General features: G+C 38.1%; 1 protein-coding gene across 1 annotated transcript; it reads left to right on the plus strand.

Annotated features, from left to right (window-relative positions):
• Positions 1-6,918: 6,918 nt before the first annotated feature.
• Positions 6,919-9,421, plus strand: LOC126355838 (heat shock protein 70 A1-like). Its single transcript, XM_050006298.1, has one exon. It carries the CDS (start codon positions 7,023-7,025, stop codon positions 8,943-8,945), a length of 1,923 nt encoding a protein of 640 aa, XP_049862255.1. The 5' UTR covers positions 6,919-7,022; the 3' UTR covers positions 8,946-9,421.
• The last annotated feature ends 17,727 nt before the right edge of the window (positions 9,422-27,148 follow it).

The raw sequence follows: 27,148 nt of genomic DNA on the forward strand, positions 1-27,148 counted from the left end.
CCTAGACTTATAACTACTTAAACCTAACTAACCTAAGGACATCACACACATCCATGCCCAAGGCAGGATTCGAACCTGCGACCGCAGCAGCAGCACGGTTCTGAACTGAAGCGCCTAGAACCGCTAGGCCACAGCAGCCGGCTCGGCCTTTACGTACAGGTATTATGCACTAGTTATAGTTTTCTGGCTACCACACAGTTTCAGCACACTCAGTGTGTAGCAGCCAGTACTCATTTTGGCATTTACCTTTTCAGTACATTTATTCCATTACAGACCCAGGAATTTGAACACAGTGTTATTATTTATCGGTTGGTTATTTACTGTTAAGAGTAGCTGAGAGGTGTTTGCATTATATGTGGTGTGAAAGTTCATTAAACTGTGTTTTTAGTGTTAATGGTTAATCTGTTGAATATAGTCCAGTTGGTGAGTTGTTCAGAAGTCAAATTCACAGCTTTCGAAGAGCCTCTGTGTCATCCCCTTTGTTATGTCATCATCAAATATTACGATTCTGTGTGCATCTCCATTCCAGCTGAAATCGTTAATATACAGAAGGAATAGTAGAAGTCCCAATATTGAGAACTGTGGCACATCTCTTTCTATATACAATTGCTTAGGAAAGCTGAAATTCATTCATTTGCAACTCCTCTGATACAATACCATTGTTCAATTTTTTCCAGCAAAATTTTGTGATCCACTGTGGCACGAGCCTTTTGACAAATCTAGAAATATGCCTGTTGTGAGTCATTTGGTGTATACTGAATCTAGTATAGTATTAATGTGTTCATGCACAGCTGTTTCTGCAGATTTATTGTTTCTAAACTAATGTTGGGATAAGCTCAGTAAACCTTTTTATCTACAAAGCAAATCAGCTTTTTATGCAAAACTTTTTCAAATACATTAGAAAAATAGGACGAAATTGTGATAGGCCGACAGTTGCTACAATCTTTATAATCACCTTTTTTACACAACAGGAAATAGTTTAATGTCAGGGCTTCTGGGAAAGCACCTGCCTGGAGAGAACAGTGACTGGGGTGAGTTAGTGGTTCAGCAATAATTTGCTCACAATTTTTGATGACAGTTGCTGGAATACTATCAATGCCAGCTGATAAGGATTTTTTTAACTCTCTGAGGACTTTTGCTGCATTGTGTTCAGTGACTGCAGCAATGAATATAGATTCTGTACATGTGTGATATTTCCAGTGTTCTGATTGACATTTTGTGTTTGGATTATTTTTGATCACCAATTTTATAGGTATGCTTGTAAAGAATTTGTTGAAGATGTTCATCAAGCTACAGGATTAGATATCAGTTCATTGCTGTGTTTAATTTCTATGTTTGTACGTGTAACTTTGTTTTCCTCTTTTTCCGTTTTTATAATATTCCACATTGCTTTACTTTGTTGTTGGATTTGACAACATACTACCATTGTGCATCCTTTTAGCCTGTCTTATTACTCTCCTTAGGATACTAGTGTAGCTTTTATAGTATTTGATTAGCTGATGAGAGTCAAGGCTAACATATGGGTAATTCTCTCATTTTTGCAAGAGGTTTTTATAGCTAGTGTAATCCAGTTCTTATTTCCCTCATTATTATTTGTTCACACTGATCTTTGTTGAAAAGCCTCTTTGAAATGGTTGACCACTGTGTCAACAAATATGTCGAATTTTATTTTGGAATCAGTAGTTGTATGTATCTCGTAGGAGGACATTTAGTTTAAGTTATCCTGAGTGTACCACCCTTGTAATGTTTTAGTTGTGATTGGATATGAGGGATCTTTGATTACATCAACATTTAATACAACAACTTGGTGATTGCAGATCCTGCATTGTAAACTTGAAGTGTTCAGCTAAGTTTATTTCTGATTGCAAGAATTTAGTCTAAGGCTGACATGGGTGTGGGTGTTATTCTAGTGGGCTCATATACAAGGCCAAGTAGACGAGGTGAGGAAGTCAATATACTGACATCATGTTTCCGCTAAATTATTTCAGTTAAAAACAAGTCCGATTTGAACAGGAAATAATTAATTTTACTGGAGGGGGAACAGTAAATTCTAGCTACAGTGAGAGTTAGATTTATAAGTTTTATGGCTGCACCTTCAAAAATTTTGTCTGTTCCTATTTTCTTTAGGGAAGTTAGTGGTACATTCACATCTCTCAATGAATGCAAAACAAAGGCTATGTCATTGATTACAACTGTTCCAATTTCCCCCAGTGTTCATTAACTTTTCTTGAATTAAATGCCTATTGGCAAGTTTATTGCAAAACTTCAGTGCAGTATAGGATGCTCTAATTCAGTTTGCTGCAACTCCCCAGACTGGTTTACCCTACGCAAATCTGGTCTCCCAAGTACAAGTACTGCAACCTGGATCCACTCAAACCTCTTTACTTTAGTTAGGCTTTCATCTATCTCTACAGTTTTTAACTACCATACATTCCTTCATTACTATATTCCCTATTCCTGTCAACCTATCCCTTAGTTTAGTCAAGTTGTCCCATAATATCGGTGTATTACAAAAGATTTAGTTACTCCTATACACCACCTTTTACTTTTACACATTACAACAATAGAAATTCTTCTACAGAATAGGAGTTGTAAATGAGAACCTTTTTGTTTGTTTTCAAATTTTATTTTGTCATCTGCCACATAATTTATATTTTATTTAATTTTTATTATATGTTAGTTTGTTTTCAAATTTTATTTTGCTTTCCCTCAGAGAGTTTGGATCAATGAATGTCATTTTCCCTTCTGGTATGTTAATGATGTACATCATTGTTCCTTTTGAACTGCAGTAGACAACAAACTTTATGATGGAAAAATATAGGGTGTACATAAAGGCGGGAACACTTTCAATTATTTATTGGACAAGAACCAAACTTTAACCACAGTTTAGTTTGGCAATTTGCTGGCAGTCAGTACTAGATGTAAACATGGCGAGTTCAGGTGCGGAGTGAGCTTTATGTGTGTTGGAATTCAACAAAAACAAGTGTTCAACAGATGTTTAGAACCAAGTACAGTAAGAAGCCACCAATAAGGAAGGCCATTTACCACTGGCGCAACAAATTCATTACCATGGGTTGCTTGTGCCCAGCAAAGAGAAGCAGATGTCCCAGTGTGAGTGAAGTGGATGTGAAGCCAATACGAGAGACATTCATGAGTCCAAAGAAATCAATGTGTTGTGAATCCCGTGAACTCAAAATGACTCCAATGACAGTGTGGAAAGTCCTGCGACAGAAGCTGTCTATGACACCATTCAAATTGGAGCTAATGCAAAAGCTCAATGACGACGACAAAGACAAGCGTTTTGAGTTTATTCACAGTTGCAACAACTGAATGAGGATGGGGATTGCATTGCTGATCACTTAATTTTTAGCAATGAAGCCACTTTTCACACTAAAGGGAAAGTGAACAGGCATAATTGTGAAATCTGGGGTACAAAGCATCCACACAAATGCATTGAATTTGAGCGTGGTTCCCCAAAGATAAATATTTTTTGTGCCTTGCCACCTTGTCACTTTGAAAACTGTAGGGGACATTCTTCTTTGCCAAGATCACTGTCACTGGATATTCCTACTTGGACATGTTGCAGCAATGGCTGATGCCTCAAATGCAATCAGACTCTCCATTCATCTTACAGCAGGTTGGAGCTCCACCCAATTTTCATCGTGAAGTTTGTGTGTACCTGAACATGGAACTGCCACATCGACGGTGCTACAGAAGGGGACAGCTATTTCATGAAATGGCCTCCCCAATCACCAGATCTCATTCTGTGTGACTTTTTTCTGTGGGGACATATTAAAGATCTAGTATATGTACCGCCTCTACCATGTGATGTAGCAGAGCTTCGGTAGAGAATCCCGGAAGTGACTGCCACAGTTGATGATGCCATGCTGGGAGGTGTATGGCAAGAATTTGATTACCATATTGATGTCTGTCAGGTCAGTCGTGGTTCGCATATCGAATATTTGAAAAAAAACCCATCAGAGTTTCTCTTCAAAATGCAATATGTATGACATCTGTACAATGTTTAGTTCTTGGGCAATAAATAATTGAAAGTTTTTTCTGGACTATATGTATACCCAGTATGCTGTGAAGCTTAACTCCTTCAACAGATGCCTATAAGATGATCATGGGTGTGCACCCCATCTTACTCTAACAGCATACTTTTGAGCAATGAAGACTTCCTTTCTTAAAGATGAGTAACCTGAGAACATAAATCAGTATGACATTACTGAATGAAAATATGCAAGATATGTCATCTTACTAATTTCTCTCTCCCCAAGATTTTCATTGATTCTGTGTGCAAATGTGGCTGAACTAAGTTGGGTTAGGATTTCCAAACTGTGCTTTTCTCATTTAAATTCTCGTCAATATGAACACTTGAGAATTTTGAAGTTCCCACCCTAAATATTTCCTGACAATGCGTTACACATATCATTAATGCAGAATTCCTGGATATGCAGAAATGAATATATTGTGTCTTTTTAAAACTGAGGGCGAGACCATTTGCAGAAAACCCGTCAATGTTTACTGATTACTGCAGTTGAGTTGTCAATACCAGTAATTATAAACATCTTTAATGAAAGGTAATGCGTGGTTGCATGTAACTGATAACATATTTTTTCAATGATAATTAGTAAAAAAGGTATGGGTCATAATTAGATATAAGTCACTGGAAGTAAAAGCACTTAACTCCGTTGAGCATGACTGAGTGAGGAAACAAGTTGCTTCACCTTAAAAGATCCACTCCAGTTTTTACCACCACTGATTTTGAAAAATCATCATATATCACATAATGGGCTGCCAGATATAGTTATGAACACCAGTTTTTCCTCCAGATGGTAAATCTCTTATGTTAAACACGTCACCATTTAACTCTGAATAGACAATGTGATGCTGAGCACACTAACTCAGATAATGAGCAAGATTTCTCTGCGACGAGTTAGCGTATACTAACTCAACAATCAGACAATAACATTTATTTACTACTAGAACTTTATTACACATAACTTGTATTTGCAATGCGAATTGTGTAGGCATAAGGGACATAAAAATAAAAAAAGCTGGCATACTATGCTTACTTTCATTCCATAATGTCATATGGGATTATTTTTGGGGGTAATTCATCAATCCAAGCTAAAGTTTCCAGGCACAAAAATGTGCAGTAAGAGTTATATGTGGTATGAAGTCAAGAACCTGCAGAAGCCTGTTTAGGGAACTAGGGATACTAACTACTGCTTCCCAATATATTTGTTCCTTAATGAAATTTGTCATTAAAAATATATCACTTTTTCAAACCAACAGCTCAATTCATAGAATTAATACCAGAAATAAGAACCATCTTCACAAGGATTTAAAGTCACTTACTCTTTACAAAAAGGTGTGCATTATTCAGCAACACACATTTTCAATAACTTTCCAGCAGCCATAAAAAGCTTAACAACACATGAAATTCAGTTTAAGAGAAGCCTAAAGGATTTATTGGTGGCCAACTCCTCCTACTTCATTGATGAATTTCTCAGTAGAACCAACTGATTATATATTCAGTGCAGTAATGTGTTCATTGTAAATAAGTATTATAGTAGTTCTGTTACAACTTTAATACCTTATAAATAAATAAACCTTTTTTTATTTTAAATTCGGTGCATTAGCGTTTGTAAAATGATCCTTTCATAAAGTGTTCATTTAAAAATGACGATCGTTCCACTTGGAACCTTTGGAAGGTACATTAGCTTATTTGTTTCAGTTGTAAATATTTGTCGTGTATTATTGTTTTTCTGACATGTTCTACATCCTGGAGGACCTCCTCACTACGGATCAATTGGAATGAACGTAAATCTAATATAATCTAATGTATATTAACAGAAAATAAATAAATTCGTATTAATATTACGTGTATATGTACACTCCGAATACCCTTTCTTCTTATACTTATTTATTTTTATACTGTCACACATAAAACACACGTGGCACTGGCCTATAAATACTTAATCAATACTGTCTGGTACAACCAAAAACGAAACATTTTCCTTGGGCAGAAAACCACGAAACTTTTACATATTTTACTTCGAAATAACTGCGTGGTCCCGGCTATTGCTTGCCCTAGGCTGGTTTAGGACTACTAGTTGACACAAATGTGTTCATTCTAAGACTGGTATTTCGAAAAAGAAATTCCGCGAAATGTGAATAACAATTATGTCCTGTATCCGCTAAACCCTAGGGCGAATTCTTTGATACGCTCATACACTTAAAATAAATGTTTCGACTTCCCTACGCACAAATACGCCAAGCTAGGCATGAGATTCTTCAGTAAACCAGAACGACGAATGGTATAAAATGTACAACTGTTCGAAATGTGTAGTTTTCCGTCATTTCCGCTATTTCATACTACAAACATTATTGAACGCTGTACGAAAAATGATTCTGGATGGAAGCTGGATCATGATATTAGTAAATGGGATAAATACGACGACTTTTACATAACACCGGAAAAACATGAGTACGACTTCCGAATGACAGCCACTAGTAATTATGGAGAGGTGAGTATAACATTACACGTAAAATTCACGCAAACAACAAAATTTTATAGCTGAGGACACACAGAAAACCACGTATAGGCATGAAATACACATCGGCAGCACATATTTGCCCAAACAGTATCCTAACTACGTACATGACGCCGATTAAAAAAAAAAAACGTCAATATTGCCGCCGTAACGACAAACACAGATTTGTCCAGAAACCGCTAGACGCCAGAAGAGATACGAGAACTTTCCAGCCATGACAGACTCAGCTCCGCCCTTCGACCAATCAGCTGCAGACTCTTTGATGACGTAATGTGACAACTCTCGAATAGTCTCCTACTCTCTACACCGTTTAGCCGCCTTATTTAAAAGAGCCGCAGGCGCGTCACAGCTCAGTTCACTACGAGAGAGCGACGCGAAGTTAGTGCTTCGAGACGTGATTGCAGATTCGCTACGCAGCTATATTCGTCTACGTTACTGTGACATAGCTAACAGAAGAAAATGCCGAAGATTCCAGCAGTGGGGATCGATTTGGGAACCACGTACTCGTGCGTGGGAGTGTGGCAACAAGGCAAGGTGGAAATAATCGCCAACGATCAAGGCAACAGGACGACACCAAGCTACGTCGCCTTTTGCGACTCGGAACGGCTGATCGGCGATGCTGCCAAGAACCAGGTTGCGATGAACCCGCAGAATACCATCTTCGACGCCAAGCGACTCATCGGCCGCAAGTTTGACGACCCAAAGGTGCAGGGAGACATGAAGCATTGGCCATTCAAAGTGATTAACGACTGTAGCAAGCCTAAGATACAGGTCCAGTTCAAAGGCACCACCAAAACTTTCGCTCCAGAAGAGATAAGCGCTATGGTGCTCGTGAAAATGAAGGAAACAGCAGAGGCATTCTTGGGTGGGCAGGTTCGAGAGGCAGTTATTACAGTGCCCGCCTACTTCAACGACTCACAGCGGCAAGCTACCAAAGATGCAGGCGCCATAGCAGGCCTGAAGGTGCTGCGGATTATCAACGAGCCAACTGCAGCTGCACTCGCATACGGCCTCGACAAAAACCTGAAAGGTGAGCGCAATGTGCTCATATTTGACCTCGGTGGTGGCACCTTTGACGTGTCCATCCTGAGCATTTCGGAGGGTTCACTGTTTGAAGTGAAAGCAACAGCTGGAGACACACACCTGGGAGGCGAGGACTTTGATAGTCGGCTTGTGAATCATTTGGCTGATGAGTTCAAACGTAAATTCCACAAGGACGTACGTTCCAACCCACGTGCTTTGCGTCGACTGCGTACGGCAGCAGAACGTGCCAAGCGTACGTTGTCTTCCAGCACGGAGGCCAGTATTGAGATTGATGCACTATTAGATGGCATTGACTTCTACACAAAAGTTTCACGAGCGCGGTTTGAGGAACTTTGTGCTGATCTGTTCCGCTCAACGCTACAACCTGTCGAGAAAGCACTGGCCGATGCCAAGATGGACAAAGCGTCAATCCACGATGTTGTGTTGGTGGGTGGTTCAACACGCATCCCTAAGATTCAGGCTCTGCTGCAGAACTACTTTGCTGGTAAGCGGCTGAATTTGTCCATCAACCCGGATGAGGCAGTGGCATATGGTGCAGCTGTGCAAGCAGCCATTCTCAGTGGTGATACCAGCTCTGCAATTCAGGATGTGTTACTGGTAGATGTAGCACCACTATCGCTCGGCATTGAGACAGCAGGTGGTGTTATGACTAAGCTGGTAGAGCGCAATGCACGTATCCCCTGCAAGCAAACACAGACGTTCACCACATACTCGGACAACCAGCCAGCAGTTACAATTCAGGTGTTTGAAGGAGAGCGTGCAATGACAAAGGACAACAACTTGCTGGGCACATTTGACCTCACTGGCATTCCACCAGCACCGCGTGGTGTGCCTCAAGTGGAAGTTACATTTGACTTGAATGCAGATGGCATTTTAACTGTGTCTGCCCAAGAGAAGAGCACAGGAAGGTCTCGTAACATCACCATCCGCAATGACAAGGGTCGGCTTTCCAAGGAGGAAATCGATCGGATGGTAGCTGATGCAGAGCGCTTCAAGGAGGAAGACCAGCGGCAACGTGAGAGAATTGAGGCACGGCATCGACTGGAGGGCTATGCCCTGTCTGTGAAGCAGGCACTGTCGGATGCAGGCAGCAGGCTATCTGAGTCAGACAAGACAGCAGCAATGGCACGTTGTGAGGAGGAATTACTGTGGCTCGACAACAATGCCCAGGCGAGCTGTGGTGAGTGTGAGCATCGGCTGCAGGAGCTGCAGCGGGTATGCACACCCATAATGACTAAGCTGCACCAGGGCGCTAAGGATCCCGGCAGTAGCTGCGGGCAACAAGCAGGTACAGGAGCGGCACACGCAGGAGGACCAACTGTTGAGGAGGTTGACTAACTGAACTGTTAATATAAAAACAGTTTTATGTGTCACTGTGTGTAATATTTAAAATGTGGTGTACATAGCATAGGAGAGTGAAGCATTCATGATTTAAAGACTCATTTAGTGTGTCTTTGTCTACCTTCTTGTTGGTTGACACACATGCATTTATAAGCTTACTATTTATATAAGACTGAATTTCATCTCAAGTTCCTCTGACCTTCATTCTATTTATTAAACAATTTGTGGTTTATGACTCACTGTTTTTATCCTCACTTTTTACAATAAATATTGTTTTCAAAAAATTTTGTGTTTATTTTTATTTGCCAACCTTATCCTCTATTTTTTCTGCAATTTTCTTTCAATACTGTATACAAGTAAAATTCTTTTTTACAGAAGGCTTCCAATTTACACTGTACATTTAACATTCATTCAAAATTTTAACGTGTTCACAACATGTACATCAACATTTTTTGATTATAAAAAGGATTATCAGCCAATCAGTTATTTTTTTAAATAAATTACATGCCATGGGCCCCAGTGAGTGTGGGATTTGTCACATACTGGTATTTTTAGTGAGCTGACTCTGGTGGAGTGGGCTGCCTTTACTAGTTGTGTCTTGGTATATCCATTTTAATTTTTCCCTCTCATTTCATGCTGGTGTGTATGTCCTCTTACTTGAAATTCTATTTGCATTTTGTTTAATGGATAGTGATGAGACTAAATACACAGATTTACAACAGTAAAGTTTACTAAACAGAAGTTATTTGTTATTGTTATTTATTGGGCATCCATTTTATCATATACAATGATATAGGAGTTGTCATGTTACATTACATGAGTTTGTAATCATACAGTAAATTAATAACATAGGCCTACGGTGGTAAAACATATATAAATATATATCTCGTGCAGGGTATAGTAGAGAATAACAAAACAAACAATAATTAGTTAATTATAGTGTGTACAGGCAGATTATTTTCATATATTTGTTCAAATATGAATCATCATTATCATTGACCACCATGAATAACAGAACAAACAATAATTAATTAATTATAGTGTGTACAGGCAGACTATTGTCAAACATTTTTTTCAAATATGAATTATCATTGACCACTATGTCACCATGTTCTGTAAACCCATGTACTCTGTAACACTGTAAAAACATTCTCTTGATAACATTTTTTAAGCTCATTTTTAAGAATGTAAAACTTTTGTATCTTTTTAATACTTGAGGGAAGAGCACTAAAAAGGATTTTTGGGGTGATATATTGCACTTTTGTGATATTGGGCTGTTTAAAACAGTGATCTTTCGGTTCAGCTCTACAATTTCTCTTACAAATATCTTTTGCATCTTCCAAATCTCACTTAAAGGTGTAGAATGCTCTCATAGCAGCAGTCCATAAGAAATGAGACTGGAATAGTCCAAAATAGGTCAGTCTTAAATATTCTAAAGCAACAAAATCTCTCAGTCTCCATTAGGGATGTTACCTTCAATAGTTTTTGCAGTATAACTGATGAGTTCTCCTCAGGTCATTTTGGAGTCAGTGGAGTCCTTAATGTTTAGCCGTTCTATTTTCTATATCATTAGATAGCCCTAACAGAAAATGATGGGTCCTGTCAGGGTTACACATCAGGTTTGTTAGAGCAGTACCATTTCAGTGCAGCATCTAATGATTCCTGGGACATTTGCTGTAATTCTGAGTTGTCTTGATGAGCTGCTGTAATTGTTGCCATAGCAGATCACAGAATGGAGAACATAATGTGGCAAATCATAGACTGTAATTATGAAAACGAATGATCCAAGAACTGGCTGTGGTACCCCTTCTCTAATAATGTGTACAAATCTATGTGAGATCTTTTGCTGTAATTTATCCGTGTAGCGAATCAAAAGCTCAGATTAGATCCTGTAAGAATGCATTAGCAGTTTAACTGTGAGTACTTTGGAAAAAGAATGATAATTAACAAAATGTATCCGTTAGAAAATATCAAGACAATACAATGTGAATTGTTTCAAAAGATCCACAATCATAACACATTTTTCAGTCACTGGGTAAATTAATATGGGGATTTAACATGTGTGGTGCTGTAAGGTGCTAATACAGTATCAGTGCCATATTCATAAATAACCATGACCACTACTTGTCAAAGCTTTGTAGGACAAATTACTTAGAATATGTTGGGATTTGGATAAACTACATCTCTAAAAGTGCAATGACTAACCCAATGATTGTCAGAAGCCAATATTAATACTTGGAGAAGTGGAATATGTAAATGTTTAAAAAATGTAGCATTTATGGCGTTGATATTGACATTAATATTCATATTAAGAACTTGGAAGGGGAAGTTCGCAAAGCATTAAGTTGAGAAGCTGAGACTCCCAAAAAATCGTCTTGAGATAAAGTGGTTAGTGGTGCACTGTCTTGAACATATACAGGGTATTACAAAAAGGTACGGCCCAACTTCCAGGTAACATTCCTCACCCACAAAGAAAGAAAATATGTTTTGTGGGCATGTGTCCGGAAACGCTTACTTTCTATGTTAGAGCTCATTTTATTACTTCTCTTCAAATCGCATTAATCACGGAATGGAAACACACAGCAACAGAACGTACCAGCATGACTTCAAACACTTTGTTACAGGAAATGTTCAAAATTTCCTCCATTAGCAAGGATACATGCATCCACCCTCCGTCGCATGGAATCCCTCATGCGCTGATGCAGCCCTGGAGAATGGCAAATTGTATCACAGCAGTACACAATACGAGCACGAAGAGTCTCTACATTTGGTACCGGAGTTACATAGACAAGAACTTTCAAATGCCCCCATAAATGAAAGTCATCAAGAGGGTTGAGGTCAGGAGAGTGTGGAGGCCATGGAATTGGTCCGCCTCTGCCAATCCATCAGTCACCGAATCTGTTGTTGAGAAGTGTACTGAATTGTGCAGGAGCTCCATCGTGCATGAACAACATGTTGTGTCGTACTTGTAAAGGCACATGTTCTAGCAGCACAGGTAGAGTATCCTGTATGAAATCATGATAACGTCCTCCATTGAGCGTAGGTGGACGAAACTAAAATGAGCTCTAACATGGAAATTAAGCGTTTCCGGACACATGTCCACATAACATCTTTTCTTATTTTGTGTGTGAGGAATGTTTACTGAAAGTTTGGCCATACCTTTTTGTAACACCCTGTATGTGAATCCTGGTCTAGAACTGCTATCAGCATGAAAAATATGCTCTTTTGTTGCTATGTTAGTAATCTGGCACCTTGTTTTTCCTCTTTGCTGTAGCTATCTACTATTCTTAGTGTGTTGTTCCTTTGTCATTCTTGTGTGTGATGTCCTGCTGATTTATGTGTAGATGTATTATGAACAATTCAATCATTATTTATACTTACCAACACAGACATTAGCAGATTCTAAACACACTCTGCTAACAGCTTATGGAAAATTTGTATGTCGTGCTGGTGGGAATACAAATAACTCAACAAGTGTATTAGGTCCTTAGCAATTGAAAAAAAAGTGCAAATGAATCCTGTATATATTAGAAGGCCAAAAGAACAGATCTACAAAATTACAGAGAAATATCTTTAACACCAAATTGCTACAGAATTCTTGAACATATTCTGAGTATGAATATAATAAACTTCCTTGAGTCAGAAAAGCTTCTGAACACATATAAGCATGGATTTTGAAAGCAGCATTTGTTGGAAACTCAGCTTTTTCTCACACGACATCCTGCAAATCATGAATGAAGGGAAATAATCAGATTACATATTCCTAGCTTTTTGGAAAGCATTTGCTGTGGTGACACAGTGCAGACTGTTAATGAAGGGTCAATCATACAAATTAGGTTTCCATATATGTGTGTAACTCTAACACTTCTTCAATGATAGAACCCAGTATGTTGTCCTTGACAATGAATGTTCATCAGAGAGAAGATTATTGTCAGGGGTGCCGCAGGAAAGCATGATAGGACCTCTCTTGTTTTCTTTTTGAACAGTTTCTTCTACTACAAGGGTTAAGCCAAATTATTTGTTTAAATGATGAAAGAAACAGATATAGTTATACAAACAATACTTTTGACAAAATTGGTCATTACTTTGGAATTAATTAAGGGCTAGCTTTGCTAACAAGTTTTCAGTTAGAGCCAAATAAAACGTGTAATCAGAATAATTGCTGGAGCCCACCCACGGTCATCTTGCAGACATCTATTTAAGGATCTAGGGATCCTCACAGTAACCTCACAGTATATATATTCACTTATGAAATTTGTTGTTAATAATCCAGCCCAGTTCACAAGTAATAGCAGTGTGCATAGCTATAACACCAGGAGAAAGGATGATATTCACTATGCAAGGTTAAATCTGACTTTGGCACAGAAGGGGGTAAATTATGCTGCCACAAAAGTCTTTGGTCACCTACCAAACAGCATCAAAAGCCTGACAGATAGTCAACCAACATTTAAAAATAAATTAAAAGAATTTCTAGATGACAACTCCTTCTACTCATTGGCTGAATTTTTAGATATAAATCAAGGGAGGGGAAAAAACTAACTTAAGCATTAGTGTCATGCAATATTTTGTGTAATGTAATATCTTGTACAGACATCTTTCATTAACCTGACACGTTCCACATCATTACGAAGTGTCGTATTCATGATCTATGGAACAAGTATTAATCTAATCTAATCTAATCTAATCTACTTAAAGAATGCTATTAAGTTTTCCTCCATTGGTTTATAATTATTATAGAATTTATATTTGTTTATAAGTCAACAGTACAATTTAAGTCACAGAACAATTGATGACTTCACCCTATTATGAAATATATTAACTATGAATAATCAAAATCAACTAGAAAACTAACTTACATAAAACTAAACACAGAATTAGATGTGGTGCTATATTCTTTAAAACTAAGGGCCAACCTTTCTATTTTATGAAAATGCAGGTTATACTTACATACGTTACTAGTAATTAGTCAAAAATGAAGAAATGAATTTTAAGGAGGTAGACGGCAAAGCAAGAGAGAAAGTAAAAAGATCGCAGCTTGTCTCGCTATACAATGATAGCAGTTTAATCACAGAACATTGTAAGAAGTCACAGCAAGCTGTTTCCAAAGATGATCAAGAAAAGAAGAAAATAAAATGTTTAAGTTGCTGGAAGTATGGTCACTTCGAGTCCAGCTCTCCAAAGAGGTAAGAATTGTCAAAGAAGAGATTACAAGAGAGTAGACAAGTCATTATCTTCTGCACTGAGTGTATCGGACTTTAACCAGAACAGTGAATCTTTGTTTCTGGAGCATCACCTCACATGACTTCAAGAAGTGAATGGCTTCAGGTTTTTGTATCAGCAAATTAAAAAAGGAAACATTTTAATGTGTGCTGATAATGTTGAGTGAGGAAGTGAAGGGAAAGGAAATGTTATTGGCCAAGCCTCAGGTATATCTTCAATCAGAAATGTCATTTGTGCCCCTGACTTAGTCACTAATTGTCAGTCAGTTTGTCCTTTGGTTAAGAAAGGCATAAATCTTGCTTTTCACAAAGATGGATGTAAGATGTTTAAAAGGGATTAGCTTCTTTGCTATACATAAGAGTCAAATATCATTTATAAACTAAAAAATGTTGAACTTGTGTCAGATGAGAAAGTTGAAGCTGTTGGAAAAATTAATAATGTGGAAGACTTATGGCATTGTAGACTTGGTAGTGTTAGTTGGCAAGTGTAAATTATGTGTGCTTGTTACAGATCCTATAATTCTATTTCCTAAGGGTGGAGGACAATCAACATTCAACATGCTAACCCACTGCAGACTGTTAATGAAGGTATGTCTGTGCAGAATAGGCTCCCAGATATGTGACTGGCTCAAAGACTTCTCGAGTAATAGAACACTGTATGTTGTCCTCCACGGTGAGTGTTCACCAAAGACAGGGGTAACATCAGGAGTACTGCAGGGAAATGTGAGAGGAGCGTTGCTATTTTCTGTACACGAATGGTATGACAGACAGAGTGGGCAGCAATCTGCAATTGCTCACTGATGATGCTGTGGTGTACAGGAAGGTGTCAAAGACAAGTGACTGCAGGTTGACACAAGATGGCCTAGACTAAATTTCTAGTTGGTGTGATGAATGGGAACTGGCTCTTAATGTAGAAACATGTAAGTTAATGCAGATGAGTAGGAAAAACAAAGCCTTAATGTTCAGATACAGTATTAGTAGTGATCTTCTCAACACAGTCACATCATTTAAATATCTGGGTGTAACATTACTGAGTGATATGAAATGGTATGAGCATGTGAGGAATATGCTAATCAGTTTATTGGGAGAATTTTAGGAAAGTATGATTCATCTGTAAAGGAGACCACATACAGGATACTAGTGTGGCCTGTTCTTGAGTGCTGCTTGAGTGTTTGGGATCCACATCAGGTCAGATTGAAAGAAGACTTCAAAGCAATTCAGAGGCAAGCTGCTAGATTTGTTACCGGTAAGTTCAGTCAGCATGCACATGTTATGGATATGCTTTGGGAACTCACTTGGGAATCCCTGGAGCCAAGAAGACATTCATTTGGATGAACACTACTGAGAAAGTTTAGAGAACCAGCATTTGAAGCTGACTGCTGCAGAATGATCCTGCTGCCACCAACATAAATTTTGCATAGGAACCACCAAGATAAGATATGAAAAAATAGGGTTCACATGGAGGCATATAGATAGTCATTTTTCCCTCATTATATCCGTGGGTGCAACAGGGGCAGAAATGTCTGGATGTGGTAAAGGGACCCTCCACCACCCAGTGTACAGTGACTTCTGGAGTATGTATATAGATGTAGATGTAGATATAGAGAGATATATCAAGAATGAGGAATCTTTATTCACCTAAATCATTTCACAATGATATGGGTTTCATCAATTTGATACAAGATAAATTATATACAACGCACAGTAGTACAATGCGTACCATTAAATATTAGTTCTACAAAGTTTATGCAGTACATAATAATTCAATTAAAAGTAACAGTTTTTAAAAGTTAATATAATGATCTGGTAAATCAAAGTATTCTTTAACATTATAAAAAGAGTGATCTGTCAACCAGTTGTACCAATTATCTTTAAAACTAATTATATCCATGGTCCAAGCAAAGACTGGTAACTTATTGAAAATTCTGAATTGGTTTACTTTGTGAGAATTTCCAGACATTGCTAACCTGTGCCTAGGTATATCTAACTTCAACTTGGAGAATGTCGACTTTCAGCAGCGAATGTCAACATTCACATAGTCGCTTAGTGTATGTCCGAAATATTTGCTAAATACCATTATTTCTGACTTACACCAGTAAATGTTGACATTCACCATGCACTAATGGTGAATGTTGAACATGTTGGAGATTTATATTTTCTTCTCTGTAATTCAGTCGCTATAAAACATCACAAGGGTGATGTAACTTTTTCGCCTCTCTTTCTGAAAGGAATGACCAAGAATTTAAATTACACAGTACATTCTACATGACAAAAGAAAATAATAGTTGTAAAAAACTTACTTACTTATGTGATTCAAATCTTATTTATTGCAACAACTTAAACTATTATGACACTTTGAATTGCACAAGAGTCCCTTGCTTTTACAACTGCATTTATTTGTGGAACACTTTCTTTTGCAATGACAGAGTGTATAGCCTTGTCCCCTGTTTCTCGAATTAGCTGCAGCCACTTCTCTCAGCGACATTTCTTGAAAAATAATCTCATCTATGGAAAGTAACTTTTCTTTACAAATTATGAACTGATTACATGTGTAAAGCTGCTTGAGGGTATAATTTTTATTTGAAAGTTTATAGAAGTCAGAGTCTTCTATTCCTACAACAACTGCTAACACATTTCGGCTATCTGAATGACCACGGTCAACATCAGGGACTTGTATTCGTACATTATCACCAATTTGAGCAGGAGGAAATTGTTTTTGTGAGGTTCATAACATCTTTGTTGCTAACAGTAGAAGATTTTCTTTCAAGGCTGCTCTTTTTCTAGAAATCAACTCATGTTTTTCAGACAGAATTTGATGTGAAGACATTGTAGGTTGTAGGTCATCTTCAATATTTTTCTTTGGACTATGGTTTTCAGTATGACCATTGCTCAATTTTTTTTAATAAGTGTTAACAGTTTCTTCAAGCTGTTCTTCAGTTTCAGAAGTATTGGCAATTTCTTCGAGTTGTTCTTCAGTTTCAATATTTGCAATTTGTTCACCAGGCAAAAAAGATGATGCTATGCCTCTTTATGCTTTAACGCCAAACATGGCTTCATAAGGACTTTGACATATTCCTTTATGGTATGTAGTGTTCTTGGCAAATTGAACAAAGGATAAACCATCTGACCATTTATTTGTATCGTTATCGTTCATCCATGAAGTTAGCATATTCTGTATATCCTGATTGGCCCTTTCAACTGAGCCTTGTGTTTAACAGTGATGAAGCTTTCCATGAACTATTTCCACATGAACATCTTTCCACATAGTGCACATTTTGGATATGACTTGATGACTACATTCTCTACCACTATCTGACTGAAATATTGCTGGTGCACCAAATGTTAAAAATATTGAAGGAACGTGAGGCGCTACTTCTTCAGCTCTTTTAGTTTTCAAAGGTTGTTGCTGGACAAACTTAGTTAAATGATCTTGATACACCATTATGAACTTATATTCACCATCTCTGACTGCAGATCTATCAGATCAACTTGACATCTTGAGTTTAATTCAGAACTAACAATACCTTTCTTAGGTGCACTGTGTTTCATTTGACACTGTTTGCATAAATTTAAATACAACATTACAACTTCGTATGTAATATTTTTGTATTTAACTTGCAACTATTTAAGCATACATGTTCATCCTCCGTGGCCTATTCTGATGTGAGTTTCATATAGTATACTGTACAATTCTTCATTGGTAACATAATACTGTATGTTCGTTTCCCCTGGTTTTGATGGTGCAATTAACTTATCTTCATCATTAATTTTTAAAACATCAATATGTTTTAATTGTCTGTAATCCAAAGGTGTGTTGCATTTAATTTTAGCAGAAACCACACCAGAAAGTATTTTAGAATACTTTTCTTGAGAAAAATAAAAACAATTGTCTTCTCATTTACCTTCCATTAATGCATTTAACTTTTCATGAAAAAGATCACGATTTACTGCAGTATCCATTTAGTATAAATTAAGGTATCAGAAAAAAATTAAGAAAACGTTGCTCACTTTATCAAAACTTGCATAATACTGACAAAGCTGATTGACTCCGAGCAGAACAAAGGATTTGGCAAGAGAAGACTAGTAGCTTGTTATTTGACTCTTCTGTTTTGGATATCCACCAGAGCATATCTGTGATTGTTGACACACACTGGAGAGGGTCCGAAGGTACAACAACGTAATGAAATATTCAGTCTTCCACCGACGTATTTGGTATCTGTTAACACTCACCCGTGAAAGTTGACATTCTCTAATTTCAGTCATTCACACACACACACACACACACACACACACACACACACACACACACGTGCTTGTTGCATATGGATTTATGTGATCATGCTTAGCTATTAACACAGTCAATGGCAGTGATTTTGTGAACTTTAATTTTGATTCATTTTTCAAAAAGAATGGGATTGAGCGTCAGATTAATGTGTCTTATAGTCCAGAACACAATGTAATGGATAGGACTAACAGATCAGTTTGCAGATGGCACAGAGTATATTATTTGAATCTGGTCTGCCTAAGCAGTATTGGACAGAGGTATGCAATTCAGCTATTTACACAAAGATTCGTGTTCCTCAGAGAACACTTAATGGTAAGATTCCACAGGAGCTATAGATGGGAAAAATATCTTCTTTGAATCATTTAAAAGTGTTTGGTTACTGTGCCCTTTTCCCTACATCAGCTCAAAATACAGGCAAACAAATTGGGATGCCTAGGCTAAGGAACTTGTTTTTGTGGGTTGCAATGAAATTACTAAAGGTTACAGACTGACTAACTGATTCACCGAACACCAAGAAAATTGTGAAAGGCAGGAGTGATTTTTCTCTGGAGAATGAGTGCAGGACAGACAGTACCAGGACACCAGATAGACGTGAAGATAGCTGTATAATTTGCTGAACAAGGCAAGGCAGAGGAAGTAGTGAAAGTCAGTCCCAGATGATCAGTCAGTAGTAAGTGTAGAGAAGACAGAAAGGCTGCCAAAGGACCCTGTTGCTCTACAAGATAATTAGCCTGTCAGAATGTCAATCCATGTACCCAAACCCAATGAGTACTTAGAGTATGTCAACTATTTGGTAAATGATTTTTTCCAGTTTAGGAGAAGATCCTTTGAATCTGGAGGATTCTATGTAAAGGAGTGACACAGGAAACTGGAGAAAGGCTATGAAAGAGAAAATAGGGAGTTTCCACAACAATTCAGTTTGAGAACTTGTGGTCTCACCAAAGAATAAAAGCATCATAGGTAACAAGTGGGTACTTAAGCTAAAAAGAAATGTTAATAATACAGTAGTCTATCATGCTAGACTTGTTTTCTAAGGGATTTACCCAAAAGTTTGATACATATTATGTTGTAATTTTGTGAGACACAGTACTCTCAAAGCTCTCATTAGTTCATCTGTAAATGTTGATCTTGTAATTTATAATTTCAGTATCAGAACCACTTTTCACGCTCTTGAACCAACCAGATGGTTTTATATCAAAATATAATTATGATAAAGCCTATAAACTACCCAACAACACTTATGGTTTACAACAGTCAGCTAGACAGTGGAATGAAAAGGCAAGAAGTGTACTTGGAGACCTAGGTTATCTTATAAATGCCGATGAAGATTGTATACTCATTACAAGGTCAGGTAAAAAATCTTGTAATTGTTGCTTTGTATATAGATGAATTTTTTGTCATTTTGTAATAACAATGTGATGAACATCAAGTTATATGATGAATTTTCTGAGCATTTTGAAGTTAAAAGATCTAAAAGAAGGAAAGTCTTGTCAATACATGCATATAACTAGGAACTGGAGGAAGGTAATTTAAAACTTGAGCAGAAGGGCTATATTGCAGGTATGCTGAAACACTAATATATGTGTAATTGTACTCCTATAGGAACACTAACAGAGGCTGACTTAAAGCTTCAAGGTACAAGTGCCAGCCATATCAGGGACTTGTGGGACATTTGCTGTATATCAGTAGCAGTACAATACCTGACATATCTTATGCACCTAGTATTTTAATCCAGTATAATGATAAGTTTACCAGTGTAAAACGGAATGCCACAAAACGATTACTTCATTATCTCAAGGGAACTATGAGCTGTGGCATTGTGTTTAAGAAAGAGGATCTCAAAGATATGCTTGTAATTGATTTTATTGGCTTAGTGTTTTAGGTGATTTAACTGCTGGTTGTCACACTATGAGAGTGCCCTTCTGTTGGGGAAAAATATAATTATCTGGGACAGCAAGAAACTGGAGTATGTTGCCTCCTCTACTACTGAAGCCAAATATGCAGCTTTAAATTTTTCAGCCAAAGAAACAGTGTATTTGAGATGACTGACAGGAGAATTGTTACATAATAAGCATCAAAATCATGTAATAATTTTTCAAGGCACCAGAGTTGTAGTAAACTGTTGCAAAATCCTACACTCCACACTAGGTTGAAACATATTTGTATGAAAGGACATTTTATTAGGCAGTCTACATACACATCTACTTCTACACTGTGAAGTTCAATGCAAGGATATGTCCTATTGTACCAGTTACTGTATTACAGTTTTTTCCTACTCCATTCTCGTAAGGAGTGTGGGGAAGAATGATTGTTTAAATGCCTCTGCATGTGCTGTAATTAATCTAATCTTGGTCTCATGATCACTACAGGAGAAATATGTAGGGAGCTGTAGTATATTCCTAGAGACATGATTTGAAACTGGCTCTTGAAACTTCCTAAGTAGGGTTTCTCGAGATAGCACATGTCTGTCTTCAAGTTTCTGCTAGTTTAGTCTCTTCAGCACCTCTGTGACACTCTCCTGTGGGTCAAGAAAAGCTGTGACCATTCATGCTACCCTACTCTCCGTATGTTCAATATGTCTGTTAGTCCTATTTGGTAAAGCTCTCACATACTAGAGAAATATTCTAGGATGGATCTTGGGAATGATTTGATGATTTGTAACCAATCTCCTTTGTAGGCTGATAGCAGTTTTCTATCAATAAACTGAAGTCTGCCACCTGCTTTGCCCATAACTGAGACAGTTCAAATGTGCACCAAGAGCATTGTTTTTATTTTTTTTTTTTTTTTTTTCCGGAAGTAAGTATTCCAGCAATTCTGACTTAGTCAGAAACAATATGTGTAACTTGGATTTGCCACATGCAGATGAGTGCTCACTTAAGAATGAAAGCAATGACAAAATATTAAGGTTACTGCAAGTCAATCTTTGTCGTTTAAGAAATAAACTGTTTGAATTAGAACATTTTTGTAACATTAAGGATGTAGATGTGATATGTGTGTCGGAACACTGGCTAACAGAAGTAGATAGTTTTGCTGCTCAAGGATATGTTTTAGCTGACATAATGTGCAGGAAAAACAGAAAAAATATGTGTGCTGGAATTTACATCAAGCATGGCCAACAATTTTCAAAATTAGATATAAAGTCATACTGTTCAGATGTAAATACTGAGTTTAGCTGTATAAGACTTACTGAAGAAAATGTAATAATTGTTAGCCTGTATAGGTCTCCTGAGGAAGACATAAATGTTTTCTTTGAACAGTTTGAAACAGTAGTTTTGAAACTTCTTAAGTTTAAAACAAGGATTGTTATTTGTGGGGATTTTAATATTGAAATGGGAAATTCAAGGAAACATGACTCCAGAACATTTTTGAATATACTAAGATCTTTAAACTTTCACCGCACGAACAAGTGTCCTACTCATAATGATGCATGTCTAGACAATATTATTGTTAATTTGCATTGAGAGGACTATGTGGTTAGCTTGGCTGATGGTGTTTTTGCAGATCATCATCCATTGCTTTTAACACTTTATCATAATAAACCATCTTATTCCAATGAATTTAATGTGGCATGGGTGAGAGGTCAGAGAAAGGAGCAAATTATGTCGTTTATTAACAAGTTAAAGGACACAAGCTGAGACTCTGTTTCTGAGAGGCATACAGGAAAAACAGGGGTTGAAAATGATTTTGAAGCTTTCTTTAAAAAATATAGAGACATGAGGTACACCTGTTCCCCATTAATAGAAGTTAGGGACTCAGTTAAATGTAAAAATACAAAATAAACTGGTATACAAAAGAACTGGCAGAAATTAGAGAAAATTTGCTCATACTGTATTGAACATATAAAAGCAAGGACAATCAAGGGTCTGAACAGAGGAATATGGTCTACAATGCTTACCTTAGATATAAAAAGTAGTACAAAGCTAAGCTCAGAGAAGCCAAAAAAGTAGCTTGTGAAAGGTATATAGTAGGTGCTCCAAATAACTGTGTGGCATCGATAGGTCCTATCGACCATGATTAACACCATCTTTGGACTCTTATTGCTCTGCTGAGCCTCCATGTTAGTTTTTAATTCTGTTCTGTATCTCAAGCTGTGTACACGTTTATGACTAACTACGAAATATATTTCTATGTGAAATTTAATGGGGATAGTTATTGCATTCAACTGATAATCGTATCCCGTTCCCATATTGGTGACCCCAACATTTCTACGTCTTCCACGACTTCCACGCCGGGTGTTGTAAATCAACAAGTTATGCACACGACACCATGGCTACATCACCCAATGCTTTGTTTGAAGATTTGGAGGCCCAACTATGACAACCTGGCCACTCCAATCCTTTGCCAATGGCCGGCTCTCCACCAATCAACAGTGATTTGCTATCTCCAACCAAGCTAACCTCAAACTTTGTTGTTCTACAATGGTCAAGTGCTACAACATTAATTCACACAATGGACTCAGGTTTTGTGTCGCTGGACTGTGCTCGAAAAAATGTGAAGTGTAAAGTGGATTATTTTCTGATCTGTGTTACTACCAATCGATTGTGTAATATTCAAAGTGATCTACATTTACACAAGTACTTTGACTCTCAACGGGCCGCAACATCGGTTACAGTCGTGCCATGTGCAATGCCACTATTTGTGCAAAATGCACATGCTATCATCCACTATCAACCTATTCTGTTTATGCCTCACTCACAAACTAACGATGGACATTTTCATGCACCAAATTCCCCTTGCTCACCCACCAGACCTGTTGCTCAGTTTTTTGACCACATGGGCTGAAGCACATCTTATGGTGCTTTACCTTCCAGGAACGTGTTACCGCAACAATGTGATCTTCAGCAAGTTTCACCGGTAATTTATAGTTCGACAAAACGGGCTGTGTGCCCGATGTGCACAGAAAACTCACACCTTCCCTGTACCTCTAACCTCTGGTCCAGTTTACGGGACTGCCACATGTGTTGTGCAACCACTCAATCCCATGGTACTGACTGTGCTAGCCGCGTCATGTTTTCATGACACATTGAGGAAAATGCAACCTGCCATTGTTTCTGACATGCTTGCCGATAATACACCTGCACCTATGGCGCCGGGCTGCAGTACAGTCCCTACTACCACGCACCAGCAGACCTTCCAAGATACACTGAAGCTGCCTTCGTCTGCCCCCCCCCCCCCCCCGCCCCCTCTCCCCAGCCATCTGTTGAAGCTGCCCCCTTCATACAAGGACAACCACTTATCACAGTTTGCGCTTGTGGAGATTCTGTTTGAGTCACATCATGTGTCTGACGACAACTCTAAATTCCTATGTCTCATCACACACTCGAGACTTAATTTGTGATCTACTCTTCTCGCCACCACTTCCACCGAAGTACGAGTTCACAAAGAAAACAATGTTGCACCAACTCGCCTGTTCACCACAAGAATTAATCATCAAGATCTTGTATGAGGAGTACCTGGGGGGCAATCACAACTCTGGCGCCGCCTTCGATTACTTGTGAGTGAACATACAATTCCAGACATTACTCTGTGAGTGGTATGGTCCACCAAGTTACCTACCAATCTACAGATTCACCTGCTACCACACTCCTTCGAGTCAATGAGCTCCCATCTTTGCATCGCAGACCAATTGTATGCACTGCTGTGACAACACCAACCAGAACATCACTTACCACTGGTTGGCACAACTGCTCCTGTTTACCAGCCATCTGCGGGCAGAGGCAGAGCTCACCCCACCTCCACACTGTCTACACCGCCTGCCAGTATCCGCTAGCTCTCTCCTCCACCAAGCACTCAAGAATCACCCACGCACCATACATGCCAATCAGTGCATTTTTTCTAAAAAATAGTTTTAGGGTACTCCGACATTGGATATAATGCAGCAAAAATTACTTATAACTGAAGCATGGGATACCAACCGTCTGCTTTTAGACATGTCGAACTTAAAAAAAAAGATATCGGACTCACAATTGACTTTACTGCAGCTCAAATGAAGCAGGCAATACCAAGAAACATACAAGAGAATGTGGTATTGAATACTTCAGTTTACATGACCTCAAATGAAGCATGCGATTCCCATCAACCCCTGAACAATAAAAGAAAATGGTATCGTACACTTCAGTTGATCTACAATAAACCTCAAATGAAACAGGTGAGTCCAATCAACCCTCCAACATACAAAACAATACAAGGAAATATTACCAAACACGTATTTTAACCTATAAAACACCACTAAAAGACACAATATAAAAAAACTATTCACACCTATCATCAACAACAATAGAAACTACACTACAAAAATCTTTTGTAAGCTTGTTTGGCTCGCAAAATGGCATAGATGATGGGTGGTAACCCGTGCTTCAACTGACCCAATTTTTAATATAGCTAAAAGTTTATTCAACTGTAAAACTACAGTGTAACGTACATTAATAGCATTACAACAGTTTCCAAACTGCCTTTAGTTCATGGCTGCTGTAATCTTCATGCCTTCTTACTTTACTCTTGCTATCAGTAGCAAGATGTCTACCTTTCATGAACCAAGGGCATACATACTCCATGGGCTGGAACAACATCAGTGGAGGACCAACAAACTTTATGAACATCAGATTGCTGACTGTGGAAAGATGAAATGAAGCTCTTGTTGGCGAGACAATCAGATTCATTTGGGAAAACCCACAGACTCATTCACTTGTTGATATAGGAAAACATTTCAGTGCATTCTGAAGAGGAAGGAGGGATGCTGCAATTTTCTTCTCCATCAAATACTCTCAAAATCCTCTACATATTTATCTCTCTGGAAGAGCAAAACAACAACATAAAGTTTTGATATTTGTTTCACCATATGTTATTCCAGGATTCTCAGGCCAATGTGACAGGTCCAAAACTTTCGCACATTCAGAGATAGCAATATCCTTTGTCTGCAGCAGATGATTCTCCATCTGCTGTTTCAGACAATCGTAAAATATGCTGGGCTCAAGATGTCTGATAGTTGTCCCCTTTTCCAGTGAAATTCTCTAAGTTCAGCTCTTGGATTGCTTTGAGAGCTTCACAGTAATGAGGACCACAGCTCAGTTTTCTTTCTTCAAACACCAGCAGCTGATTTCTAATCTTCTGTTGGACAGAATACAGTGTGATGTCTCTTGACTGTAGCTCAAGACTTAATTCTGATAATTCTTGAAGGGCATCACATTAGAGCCAAGTTGAGAATGAAGTCAACTTTGGTAATGTACTTCAATAAACCACCGTACCTACCTCTGTCAGTTGATTCCCTGATTTGATCATCTTATGCATCTGTAAAATTAGCAACCAAAGCTTTAAAGTTTTTCCACAATTAATCATGAAGGATCATGGTAGTGGGACTGTAGAGACATCCGTCAGTAGCTCAGTGTTTGAGCATATGAATATCCATTTTTAGAATAGAATAGTTTTATTAGCCTTTCAGTATTTTTCATACAATTGGCTTTGTCAAAGTTTACAGAGGGTTTTAGTTCCAGTACTATATTCAAATAGTTACAGAAAGGGGAGAAAAGGAACTAAAGACCTTTTCTTCAGCATTATGTAAAACAATGTTTTATACAGTAATTAAATACACGCACAAGAAAAGAATCACAGTAGATAACTAGTTTAAATAATATCACAACATTTTCTTCATAACTTAGGTAAAACATATATTTTGATGATTAGTTTCTAAGAATTCTTCAGTTGTATAGAATTCATTGTTTTTTAGCCAGGTTTGCAATGTATTCTTATACTGTATTTATTTAGTGGTACTGCATAGCTGAGCAGGCGAGGCTGGCCGCTAGCGATTCAGTTGTTGAGAATGGTTGCTGCAGCTTCAAAATGCTTAAAACAGTCAATGACATCGGTTTTTCCAACAAAAACTGCACTGGTATCATTCGTATTGTAATTACCAACATGAGAAAATGAAATAAAAAATTTATGTCCATGAAATAAATGTTTGGCATTCTTCCAAGTTCTCAAAATCATAAAAAAATTACTTTGTCAATGAAAAACTTTAGGGGTGCGCATCCCCCGGTGTTCCCCCAGAAAAACAACACTGGTGCCGGTATACATCCAGGAACAAATCAATGAGGACAAGCCTCCTGTGCTGCCACAGTCACCACTACTACCACATCCGGCTCATCCATATTGTTGGTACCACAAGATTTTCAGTAATGATGCCAAGAAGTGTCGCTTACCTTACCAGCACCCAAACGCCGACCGTAGGATCTAGAAGATGCCGAGTCCTGCGGGGAACCTCACAGGCATCCTCACACATTGCACTCCATCCACTCATCCACCCAGCTGAGCGGTTGTTTATATGTGATTGACATTTTGTCTCGGCTTATCTTCCTAGTTGACACAGGTGCTGACGTGTCTATCATACCCACATCATTTGCTCCTCCTGCCTTTTCACAAATGAGGTCACTTCTACGAACTGTCAACACACAAACCTCAGGCTCTGTCAAAGTTCCGGTGCACCCATCTCCTTCTCTGTGTTTTCCATGGACTTTCTACATTGCCAACATTGATGAACCAATTCTCGGTATGAATTTTTTGTCACATTACAAACTCTCTCTGAATGTCGTTCAGGGCTCAGTGCTACACCATCCCACTAACACTCAGATACTGTGCTCTCACACTTACGTTCCATGTTCTGTTTCTCTTGCAACGTGAGAGTTAGTACACAAGTGCTCCAC

The sequence above is a fragment of the Schistocerca gregaria genome, chromosome 3, assembly GCF_023897955.1.
Source record: "Schistocerca gregaria isolate iqSchGreg1 chromosome 3, iqSchGreg1.2, whole genome shotgun sequence".
Classification (NCBI taxonomy): Eukaryota; Metazoa; Arthropoda; class Insecta; order Orthoptera; family Acrididae; genus Schistocerca; species Schistocerca gregaria.